Source organism: Poecilia latipinna, unplaced genomic scaffold (assembly GCF_001443285.1).
Source record: "Poecilia latipinna isolate Pla-1442-1.1 unplaced genomic scaffold, P_latipinna-1.0 Scaffold2484, whole genome shotgun sequence".
Classification (NCBI taxonomy): domain Eukaryota; kingdom Metazoa; phylum Chordata; class Actinopteri; order Cyprinodontiformes; family Poeciliidae; genus Poecilia; species Poecilia latipinna.
Genome location: NW_015115100.1, coordinates 1 through 12,408, shown reverse-complemented (window position 1 = coordinate 12,408; position 12,408 = coordinate 1). Strand labels below are relative to the sequence as shown.

At 36.7% G+C, this 12,408-nt stretch overlaps 2 protein-coding genes across 3 annotated transcripts in view; one reads left to right on the top strand and one right to left on the bottom strand.

The window, feature by feature from the left end:
* cunh1orf35 (chromosome unknown C1orf35 homolog) overlaps positions 1–1,512 on the top strand; it is a 10,083-nt gene extending 8,571 nt beyond the window's left edge. Inside the window, exon 8 of the mRNA XM_015019805.1 lies at positions 814–1,512. Coding sequence (XP_014875291.1) covers positions 814–1,069 — 256 coding nt within the window. The 3' untranslated portion in view covers positions 1,070–1,512. The remainder of the gene's footprint in view (positions 1–813) is intronic.
* A 1,192-nt stretch (positions 1,513–2,704) lies between these two features.
* Positions 2,705–12,307, bottom strand: LOC106937999 (ADP-ribosylation factor 1-like). 2 transcript variants are annotated; one of them, XM_015019809.1, is made up of 5 exons: positions 12,161–12,307; positions 4,522–4,730; positions 4,297–4,407; positions 4,073–4,197; positions 2,705–3,971 (listed from the first exon to the last, which is right to left on the bottom strand). In XM_015019809.1, exons 2-5 carry the CDS (start codon positions 4,664–4,666, stop codon positions 3,813–3,815), a joined length of 540 nt encoding a protein of 179 aa, XP_014875295.1. In that variant the 5' UTR covers positions 4,667–4,730; positions 12,161–12,307; the 3' UTR covers positions 2,705–3,812. The 2 variants fall into 2 exon arrangements, with proteins under 2 accessions (XP_014875295.1, XP_014875294.1); XM_015019808.1 differs by lacking the exon at positions 12,161–12,307 and adding an exon at positions 6,935–7,053.
* Between the last annotated feature and the right edge of the window lie 101 nt (positions 12,308–12,408).

Sequence of the window (12,408 nt, the reverse complement as noted above, 5' to 3'; positions counted from 1 at the left end):
GACAACAAAGACTGAGCATAGTGTGTTAGAATTAGGGATCCTTTTTTTGAGTACATCCATTGTTTTTTTGTTTTTTTTGTTTGTTTTTTTGTATTAGCTCGACACTCACTGGAAAACCAAGAAAATGTAAAAAAAATATATATATATTTATATATATATATATATATAAATTCCTTTATTCACATTCTCTTCATGGGATTTTCTTTTACATTATGTTTTTGTACAGAACTACCTGCATTTACTGTTATGTTTTTAAAAATTAGCAGTGGCAGCACTCTAATGTCCATGTATACATTCATTGCAATGACATCAAAGGCTTTCTACTCAAACGCATCATTTCTTTGTACTGTCTCCATGTTTCCTATACGAGTTAACACCAGTGATGCAAAATAGTAGATCACCACTAGATGGCGCTGGGACACCGTTCTACATTTTGTTTCCTTGCAAATGTATTTTTTCAATTTTGGTATTTTCTTATATTTAGGATTTACGATGCCTCCAGGAGTTGTAGGAAGTCATTTGTGAGAATGACAATAGAATTAGCTTCAGATGGAGGGCGTCATTGTTTTTAGTTTATCTGGGAAGCACTTTGTGATTTTTATTTGCGAAAGGTGATGTATATAAATACAATTTACTTACAGATTGAGAGGTGCAAATACAAACTATTGATAGGTTTTAAAGCAGCCTTTTTTCTTTTTGTGCATGTCCCCCATAAAACACCATGCAGTCGCTGATGCCCCAGTGGTGTGTGCTACGTCTTATCGGATGCCCCACCACACCCACACTCATTGATTGTTTCCTTTTACTTTTCAGACACAGAAAGGACCACCATCATCATAATCCATCATACCACAGTCAGAGTGGAGCCAGACCCCATGACAGCCATTCAAGGGAGGGAGCAAAGGCCGAGCAACAGCCTTCCCGCCCCCGTCATCGACGGCAGAGGCACGACACAGACTCTTCTGACGGGGGGTCTCCAGCCCGCAGTAACTCTGCCTTCCACAAGAAGGCCCCCGCTGGTGCCACACAAAGCCACAGGAGACGCCACGACACAGACTCGGACGACTAATGTCCCGCGCTCCCCCACCAAAACCAGAGATGCATAGTGCACACGCAGCGTTTTGGGACCTCCTGGATTATGGACCGCCAGGAAAATTGTGATGCTTCTTACGTTGAGCTTTATATCATACTACTAGTTCCTCATGTTTGGTGTTTCTATTGAATTTTGGTGATGAGCTCTTTTTGTTTCCAAAGCAGTTTGTCATTAAATTCACAACTGGGTGTATCTGTTTTGCTTGTTTGTCCAAAACCTTTTTGGCTTTGATTTTTCCCAAAAAAAAAAATTCCTATGAGGCGAAAGTTCAGCTTATAATTTTTTCTAACATACATTAGCTAACACTTTTCCCTTCTCATTGAAACATAGTATTGTAATGTGGATGCAGTTTTAATTTCATAAATTATAAAGCATATTGTATTAGGATATAATTAATAAACCAATTTTAGGTTTTTAGTTGAAATGGCTTCGACTGATTCTTTTTGATGCTGTATGATACTAGTGGAATGCTCTTCACTCAAGAGTGTAGTGCTTGCATTTGCCTTGAATGGGTTTGAAAGAGGAGATATTGCATGCTGATACCTGGGGGGTACACACACACACAAACACACAAAAGAGCAAGATGTTCATTAAGAAGAGTGCCAAATACCAGACTGGTCTTTTTTTATGACTGAGTACCGTTCTGCTGCCACACACGAACCAAGCTGATGAAGCAGCGGGAGCAGAGGCCAGACAAAGCCACCCTATGAGGGACTTGAGGCTCAAACTACTACGCCTTCCACCACTACCACGCTCTCCTGCCATGTTTTATAGGCTTGGCTGCATTAACCATGGCAGCCTAATCAACCTGCAAGAATGCTAGACTGCCACCCTTACACAAAGTGAAGCAGGGTGTGCTCTTCACATTACTGCCTTAACCTCGACAGTGGGTGGGTCATCACTGATGGGAATTGTATTTCCTCCTCATTTCATGATGATTTTGAGGTTTTTCCACATTTTTTTCTTAAGTATTAACTGTTAAGTGTAACAGTTAAGATTGGCATTACAAGGATTTTGTATTAATCTGTTGGAAGTACCTTGCAAAAATAGTCATACACATTTAAGATTTCACACTACCAGTTAAAGTATTGTGATAGATTCTCAATTAGATTTGGGTTAGTGCTTTGATTGTATGAGCCATTCTAAAATGAATATTGATCTAAACCTTTCCATTGTAACTGGTTCTGTTTACAAATTCTCAACTCAAGCCAAGTGCTTGATGCCCTTCTTGCCTGGCCTCTGTTTAGTCGGATGTCCATGCCTCAGCAGGTTTGAAGTTCATATTTTCTATCCATTTTCATGTTCCTTGGTCTTCGTGATGCCTTTACTCCTAAATTATTCTAACAAACCACTGAGGCACTCACAGAGCTGTATTTAAGCCAAGATCAAATCGTACATTGCTTAAATCCATTTAACAACTAAGACTTTGCCAGTTGGTTTCACTGGATTTTAAGGAAATTAGGGTAACTCATACCTCCTAAATAAAAATACATACTTTTCAGCTAAGAATCCTATTTCACAAAAAATGACTGAATATGCAATTATTTAAGTGACGGTTATTGAAAGCTTTACAATTCAGTTTTGAATGTGTAGTACAATAAAACTCCAGAATCATTTTGTAGCCGGTCACTTTTATTGCAATGTGTGACCGCAACCCTCCACAAATCTTGACAAACATCAACATCGACAGACTTATTGCAATATTAGAACATTTAGGCAATTAGAAATCAAAAATAACATAATGCACCAACAACAGAAGGAAACGCCAACATTTTTTAAGACAAATCTTGGAAAAATAAAGGCATTTGTTTGGCTTTTTGTTTACATCAAAGATGGTGGCACATTGATGCAGCTGATTTTGGTATTGCTTTCAAAATGCTATTTCCCCAAACCAAGAAGAATCGAGCATGCGATCAGCTGCCTAGAACCTTAAACTGTGGCACCAAACAGCTCAATATATTTCACACAGTACACTCACAGATAAATGATTATAGAGTTAATGGGATAAGTACTCAGTAGGCAAGGAGTTTCTCGTCTGGGTAAAGATATAAACACCCAGTAGACGTGCTTGCTCTGAAAAAGCTACATATGATCAACCTGAGACTCCTAAATAGAAAAATCAAAACCGATCCAGTGCCCACCTGACACCATTATACAGATAGTGTGCGATCACTGCAGTATGTTCACTTCCATCAAATTTTTTACAAAAAGCTGGTGAGTGTTCACAGACGAGAGCAATGTCAGTACAAATGGTTAATGCCAGTGTTCTGTTTAAATTCAAGATTTGTTACATGTTACTGCAGCAGTTTCAAGTAGTGCATCAGTATAATTCGGTTTATTTCAACACACTCTACCTCCCCTCTGATCAGTCCCTACATTACCTAACTGAGGCCTTTTGATTGTGTTGAGTTTCTGGGGCCAAAATATTCTGGTAAATTTCGTCTCTTAATTTCTTTGTCAAAGTTAAAGCCACCCAACAGCCAAGAAAAGTCAGTACAATAAGATCCCTATTACCAAAAATTATTTACATTTACATAAAATAAAGTGTACTAACAAAAGCTTTACAAGATTAGGAAAAACCCCACCACTGGCCTATGTATAGGAGATCAAAGCTGAGCAGAGGGACGGTCTCCAGTATGGGGTTGATTCAGTTTTACTTAGAAAGGAGAAAACATGAGGGATTGGGTGGAACAGAGTAATTTCTTAAATGCTCTAGCCATTAATGGTTTTTGAGCTGATTAGACAGCCAGTCAAGTCCTTCATAGAGACCGTCTCCAGTAGTGGCACAGGTTGCCTGGATGTACCAGTTTCTGTTACGCAGGGAGTGAAGGTTCAACTTGTCAGTCAACTCTGCAGCATTCATGGCATTTGGAAGGTCCTGTAATCAAATCAGGGAGGAACATTTTAAAAGCTAGCACCTAGAAAAAAAAAGAGAGGGCTAACAAAGAAAATGGCATTTTTAAGGCTTTTGTTACTTACTTGTTTGTTAGCAAACACTAAAAGCACAGCATCACGCAGTTCGTCTTCAGCCAACATCCTCAAGAGCTCTTCCCGAGCTTCAGCACATCGCTCCCTGTCATTGCTATCCACGACAAAAATCAGACCTAAATGTATATTAAAAAAAAAAAAGACAGAAAAGAGTGATGAGCATTTTTCCACAGCAGTTGGTCCAACAATGAAATATAAAAGTGATCAAAAATTACCCTGTGTATTCTGAAAATAATGACGCCACAGTGGTCGGATTTTGTCTTGACCGCCAACATCCCATACTGTGAAACTGATGTTTTTATACTCTACTGTCTCTACATTGAAACCTAAGGAAGAAAGCAAAAAAAAAAAAAAAAAAAAATAAAAATGGCATTTTAACCAACAAGTTTTAGCAGGCAATTAGAAATCTGTCTAATTGCCTGTCCAGCTATGTGACCCACCTATTGTTGGAATGGTTGTCACAATCTCTCCAAGTTTAAGCTTGTACAAAATAGTTGTCTTTCCTGCAGCATCCAAGCCCACCATTAGTATCCTCATCTCCTTCTTCCCAAACATTTTAAAGAGCCCCGCAAACATGTTCCCCATGGCTGCCGGTGATGGGAAAAGAAAATCACTTCAGGAGAAAAACGGTGCGATAAATCCGCCAAATCTGAGGATAAACAGAAACAACTGGTGAGCAATGAAGCAACAAATAGGTGCTCAATATAGTACCATGAGAAGTTTTGATAATGTGGACGAAATATCTTGATTTATTGAAATTAAATTCTTAAGATTTGCTTTGTGTTTGCGAATGCAGACATGTCTGAAATATTTTTCTCTTGTGGCGATTGTGTATCCATTCACTGTAAAACCGCAATAATTTTTCCACACCCATCGGAAGAGAGTAAATGTAGCAATCTATATCTCTAATGCAATGTTGGCAACACCAATCTCCAATTGGTGCCTTTATCAGACATAGAAATCTCAAAGTCAGCTGTTTCCAAACAAACTGTTGAGTGAAAAAGAAAAAGAAAACGTAAAACTACGTGGAAATATTAAGATAAACTAAAAAAAAAAAAAAACAGTTATTAGATACCCAAAATAAAAAAGTTTAAGACAAGCAAAATAAATGTAATTTACAACACTTTATTCATTCATGTTGTTAGTGGCATAAAACATTTTCAGTATACATTTTTATTAGACTCTTGGATAAACAACCTTTGCACACAGAAAAAGATAAGGATATAAATTCTTAACTAATTACAATCTCCAGCCAATGAAATACTCTAAACGATGAAATACTGCTTTAATCTTGTTTTATTTAATGTATTTTTCTGGTGTGAAAAAGTGTTGATGCCCTTCCTGATTCCCCTTTGTTTTGTATGTTTGTCACACGTCAGTAATAAAGTCAAAGATAATACAAGTAAACACAAAATTCAGTTTTTAAGTAAAAGTGTTTAATATTGAGGGAGAAAAAAATAATTCAAACCTTCATTTCAGAAAATGAATATCATGCCAAGAGTAAAATGTGTTGGTGGTAGTGTGATTGCCTGGGGCTGCTGTGTTGATTCAGGGCCAGGAAGACTGGCTGTGATAAATGAAATCATGAATTCTACTGTGTACCACACAGGCCTAGTCAAAGTTGTGATCCAAATTCTATTGGTATGCTGTAGCATGACCTTAAAACGGTCACCCATGAACAAAAATGCTGCAGTGTGGCTAAATTACAATTCTGCAAAGATGAGTGGGCAAAAAAAAATCCTCTATGGCACTGGAAATTACTCATTGGAAGTTTCAAGATCAAATGAATACAGTTACTGGTAGAGTGCCCCAACTAGTTATTAGGTTAGGGGGACTTTCACACAGAGCCATGCAGGTTTAGACTTTTTCCTCTTTTAATAGTAAAACACCTTTATTTAAAAAACAGAACTTTGTGTTGACATGTGTTCTCTCTGACTAATATTATTTAAATTGGTTTGATGTTCTGAAATGCTGAAGTGTGACAAACAAGCCAAAACAATAGGAAATCAGAAAGGGGAAAAACACATTCACACCATTGTATGTGATCATCCTACTTCTTCATGTGACCTGTAGACAAATAGTGTAGTGAAGCTTCTGTGGAACAAATTCAACAATTTTATTTTTAATAAATGTGGTAAATAAATCCCCACAGACAGTCAAATAAAAAACTAAAATTACACGAATGGTGTTAGTAATTTCTTAATTTGTTTCAGAGTAAGTTATTGTACAGACATACATGGTTGTGAATGGTTCAACTGAAGATTTGCTTTAACTTCTCTTTAAATAGTCCCACATAGTTAGGGTTTAAAAAAAAGAAAAGAAAACTGTGCAATACATTTTATCGATTAACATGGATGTAAGCTGACAATCCAAAACATTTACAGTAGTATTTGCTTCGTGGGGATTATGTGTCACCTGGGGCCATTTATGGATCCTTAATTTCCCATCCAATAAACCACGCAGGCTGCAGCAGCTTTTACAGCTGACTGTTCAGGGTGCGGTGCGAAAAGTTGCCCACCTACCTAAACAAACACCCACAATAGTATGCTGCGGTACAATAACGCCAAAGGAAGCACTCCAACTAGATAGTATTTAAAACAATTCACGCTATTATATATTTTAACAACCTAGCATATAACATGAGGGGAAGATACGAAGCTAAGGACAGCATCGTCGAGAGAAACTAGCTCTCCTAGCAGTAAGTTACTCTGCTTCTGAATGTGTTGTTACCGCAAGCACTTGAAGCAGTTTTATTTAGCTTGTACAAACAGCTCTGCCTGCATAACTACAGCCTACAGTAAGATTTTACAGAAGATTAAACATTTAGTTTTGTTCTAAATTGTTTCAACTCACTCGCTCGATATGTTTTCTTCCCTTAAGGCGTTTCCTCCTGTACAGGAAAATGGCGATGATTTGACACGTCAGAGGTTCCTGTAAAACTTCAGCGTTCACAGACCGGGAGACATCGCCCCCTGTGGTCGAGGAGAGAATCGCGCGCACATGTTGAAGGGGGGATAAAGGTCGGAAATTGAATCGGAATACTTTTCTCCTAGAGGGAAACTGTGTAGATTTATTTGGCAAATTTAAAATGCTCCTTTGAAATATGGAAAAATAAAAATAAAAATCAAGAACTAAAGATAAAACAGAAAAACTAAACCTAAGGTTTATTATTCAAATTCAAGCTAAAGGTGCCTTGTATGCTATTGTAAGTGAGAAATATTGACCAAAATTGTGTTTGTGCAAGATTATATTTGTGGACGTAGGGACCATCTAATTATCCATATTGTAAAGATGATTTCCTGTGCAACTCAGTGGAATCCGTCTTTTACTGTCTGTTTTTTTTTTTAGGTTGAACCTATTAAGACATTAAGTATCATGTGAACATTCTTATTTTGTTTTATTTTATTTTATTTCCTAACCAGGTTCAATATGTGTTGATTAAAGTAATTAGAATGCCACAGATCATATTTGCAATGGTCAGTGTTATTCAAACAGTACTATAGAGTTAGAATTGAATTTATTTATTTTATTTTCAGAAGATATACTATTTTTGCACACCCTGTTCATGAAGTAGTCAACCAACAGGGGGAAATTGACTTCATACATTGACAGAAGTATACCCCTCTGTGTTTTTAACTTCCAATTAATCTGTTTCTCTTTAAGAGCTCTGACTTTAACATGTCCAGTCTCCTCTTCCTGACCTTTGCGAAAGCAATTAAAATGGGACTAAGTCTTGATGCCTATTACAAAAGACAACGCTACAGTTAATCCAAAGGTTTAAACCGGTGTAAGTTGATAAAAGCCTAAAGCAATTCTTGATACTGAAAAAATAATGTAATTGTTATCAAGAACTTCAAACTTCGGTTTTGTTTTCTTCTTATTATTATTTTTAGTTATGTTTTTCAATATTTAGTAAAAGATTCAACACCTTCCATTTCACACAGTGGCTCCAGGAGCACCAGCAGCCACATCTCTCCAAATTTTCTTTAAAAAAATTGGAGGATATCAGAAGCAGAATAATTCAGAGTATGCCACCACTCAAAAATATTGTTTGTGGCCCCATTACTCACTTATTCCTCCAATATTGCAACAGTACTCCACTTTTTTGTGGTCAGCTCCAAAATGTAGAGCTGAGGATCCTCTGTAACAGATGCCTGTGAATGACTCAACATATAAAATGTTCTGAAGTTATTGCCTGACCTAGAATACCAAACATATTGTTCTTGGTTGCATTTTTAGGAAGTGATCCTAATCCACAAGGATGTCATTATTTCCTAATGTCAAGGTTGCAGAAACCACAGGACACCTCCAGATTTCGGAATGGAGACTAGGTGTTCTTACGTAATACTAGACAGGAAGTCATTATGTTATGGTTGCTAAACTCTGTCATCATCTCATTAACAATGGTTCCATCATTAATTAATTCGTTAATTTATTCTTCCACAACAGCTAGACAAACTCTCAAGCTTTGGACTGGGTGCACCCAAAACTGCAACATAATCATTGCAAATTAATGATGAAAAAAAGCACAATGCTTTTCTGAACCGGCGCTATTTTTATTTGGACTGATGTGATATAAACTAAAGACTCATTCTTTTACATCCTTTCAATCTTGTTGTAAGTGCTTCATTCAAAAGGCACCATCTGTAATAACATGGATGAGTAACAGAGTGTTTTATATGGAAATGTAGCATGTTTAAGAAGGCACAGCAGTTGTTAGGCTACTTTCAATGATTGGATCACCTGTCACATAATATATACTATGCAACGCAAACCTCTGAAATTATCCTAAGAATTCCTTTATATTTTTCTTTCAAGCAACTGGATATTCTTATAAATTATCATATAGTTATCCAGGATTATCATATTTTTCTCAGATTTAGGCCAATTGAACACTCATTTATTTTTGAGTTCTTCTCCATGATTATGAAGACACGTTGCGCAGAGTCTGTTAATTAATTAGTAAAGAAGTCAAATGGAGAGCAACAAAAGAAATACCAGGCATAGAAAGCTTTTTCTATCATTTGAAATAATGTTTTTTGAAATCCCCAAAATTCATTATAGAATGCCAAATTTTCTGTTATTAGCACTGGTGGCAAACAGGTGGCATGTATGTTACATATATTGTGTTGGATGTTTCTCATTAAGCTGAAGAAAATGTAAAAAATAATATCAATATATTATGACATCAAGGAAGACCCCAATTTGAGTAAATATCAAACCAAACGCTATTCACGTCATGGCTCTACAGTAAAAGGTAAGGATGCTATACTGGTGTCTCTGGAGTCCAGACCTGCTGCACTAAGAGATTACAGTAACAAAGTAGCTCTTGAGATGCTGTGCAACTGAGTATACAAGCTAAGAAACAATAGAAACGGACAACTTGATAACAACAGAAATGGATCACTTCAGCTCCCAAGTGCCTTCATGGCTATTTATAAAACGAGGCAGCACAGTACAGTCACTAAAAATCATCAGTTTGAACCATTTCTCATGGCTCTCCTTTGTTTGCTTAAATAAACTCAACATTTCATCTCAATGTCAGAATTATTTTTACACCCTCAAGAGAGAGATTCTTAATCTTGTTTGGGTAACTTAAGATATGTATTATTATTATTATTATTATTATTATTATTATTATTATTATTATTATTGGAACTTGAGTATCCTTTCCCTGCACAACCAGGCCCCTAAGGACATGACTAACCATGCTATTGTTGAGAAAGTTGAATTTTAACCAGGGTCAACTATGCCCACTAACCCCAGCAGAGGGGGCAGCAGGAGGGGAGAAGGCCCGAGGAGAGCAGCAGGAGGGGAGAAGGCTGAGGGACCACACAGGGAAGGTGCATAATGCCATCTCACTCTTCAACAATAATTTGTGGTTTTGCACTGCTGAATAGCTGAAAGATTGCTTTCAGCACCTGCTGTACTTTTAAATGAGTGGATGGTAATTATTGCAACAATAATTTAGTTTCTTGTAGAGTCACATATTCAGCAGGGTTTGTTGGTTTTCCTGTTTTTTTTTCCTTTTTCCTCTTTGCTTTGCATATTTCCAACTAGATTGCAATTTGCTCAAACATTTTAACCTAAATCCTTCTCTGTGTTTCGCAGACCACCATAGATCAAGTTATTTTCTTTTGCCTTGCACGAATGTACAGAAGAATTTTCTACCTGTTTTTTTTTATATGCACAAATGACACAATGACTTGATGATTGTATCTCTGAGAAAGTATCTCTGAGAAATTCAGTTTTGATCTGAGAAATGCATTAAGGTGAACTGGAAGGCCACCTTACACTGAAGAATTGTAACATGGTGGTAGGAGGGCCTTACCCAGAGTGACCTTCAAGCAGGAATGACTTCTGATTCAAGTCAAATTTATTTAAATAGCCTTGTATTGTACATGCAGAAAATACCCCCCGCCCCCCCCCCCCCCCAAAAAAAAAACACACAAAAAACACAAACAAATCAAAAAACAACTAAAATAACCCAGACACAAAATAATAATAAAAAAATCACAACAAGGGACTAGTAGGTGTTGCAAGTTCAAGATCTAATGAAAAACTATTTTAGGGTTTTGGTAAAGCTGCTGCATGACCTTGTGGTCTTTTTCAGTAAATCCAGGTGCAATAGCTCACCTGACTTTTCTGATCATTTCGGTATTTGCAATGGTAAAAGACCAGAAAGGTAATGACGTTATGACCCAACTAACGACTTTATGACAGACAGTTTAGTGTAGACAAAACATTGAGATTGAGATCTCACCAACATCTGGCTTCTAGGAAGTCATGAAAAAGACAGGAGAAATGGGTTGAAACCAGCATAAAGGCTTTTACATTAAAAGTCTGATATGTGAAGGCACAGATTAAATTCTTAAAATCCGCCACAAGATTAACTTCAGTTCACAGCTGAAATGCCCTCCTTTGACAGCATTAGGTGCCAAATGAAAGGGTACTGTCAGAAAAGGCCCACATATTAAGTTTTCCAAATAGACAATATATCTGCACACATGCCTCAGTGATCCACACTGCTATGTTTGACCCATCAACTTTATATTTCTCCCCAAAGGGAATACAATCTTCACATAATGTTTAAAATATTAAGGTTTAAAAGTACCTTCTAGAAAATGGGACATTTTCTAGAAGTGCAAACAAATTCACATTATCAAAGCCAACCGCTCATTTGCTTCCTAAAAGTTTACTCGCCTACAGATGCATCCAACAGTGTTTCAGTTTGTGGTTTGACTAATTTTGGTTCATCAGTTTCTTGAGAACAAAGATTTTTTTTGTCTTGTCAAATAAATGTAATTATACATTATTTCTTATGGTTTAGATAACAAAACACTCACTCTTTCTCCCTGTATCTGCATTTTGAACTACATTAGTTATGAGACAATTTTCCTGTGGGCATGATTTTGTAAGAACTGTGCCCTGCCTCTTACCCCGCAACTGCTGGATGTCCATGAGAGCATGGGTTAAGCGGGAATAGAAAACAAATATATGGGTTAGGAAACAGCTAGAATAATCAAACAGGTTTCAGGTTAAAAAAATTATAACCTGTATCACTTCAAAAATGTAATGTTTATTCATGTAGAGAGTATAAAAGTTGCACTGTTTCTATCAAATTCCACTGTGGTCTGGTTTCACATAGGCAATGCTCTGTTCAATTCCCATCAGATAAGAAAACATATTTCTGGCATATTGAATATAAAAGCAAGCGTTCAGTACAGCTGCATGTTGGGTAGTAACAAGACAAATGCATCTCTTATTTATTTTTCTGTTTCTCAAGTCTTAATTTTTAAGTGCTCTATCTTTAGCTGCTGACCATAACCAACTCACATATGTATTCCCTTGCAAAATAAATAAATAAATAAATAAATAAATAAATAAATAAATAAATAAACTCCATAAAAGATATATTCAAGTTGAAAACAAAATTGCTTTTAAACCTTGTCTTGCAATAAGAGATTCTTATATTCTTGGATGAGCAAGCTGAATCCCAATGAAATATAAAAAAACAAAGTTTTACAAGACAACCCACTGAGTTCACTGGATGGACAACATCATAGCATATGCACCTACCATAGAAAATGCGAAGGTACAGTTTAGATCCTTAAGGTGATGCTAAATCCACCATAGTCCGTGTCAAACCCAACAGTAATATCCAACTGATCGTTGCTCTTCGTCATCCTTGTTTTCAGCTTCATATCTCGCTGGATACTGACAGTTGTTATGTGTGGACAGACGACTGGAAATAGGACAGTAGGGGGGTGTATATATTACACACACACCCCTCTGAAAGCACACACACAAACTAATTTTGATGGCAC

What these genes read in the sequence shown, in the direction of transcription:
- LOC106937999 (XM_015019809.1), bottom strand. Translation starts at nt 4,666, where the DNA reads ATGGGGAACATGTTTGCGGGGCTCTTTAAAATGTTTGGGAAGAAGGAG. An exon ending in GACAACCATTCCAACAATAG is followed by an intron (nt 4,408 to 4,521) that starts GTGGGTCACATA and finishes TTTCTTCCTTAG; the next exon opens with GTTTCAATGTAGAGACAGTA. An exon ending in TTATTTTCAGAATACACAGG is followed by an intron (nt 4,198 to 4,296) that starts GTAATTTTTGAT and finishes ATATACATTTAG; the next exon opens with GTCTGATTTTTGTCGTGGAT.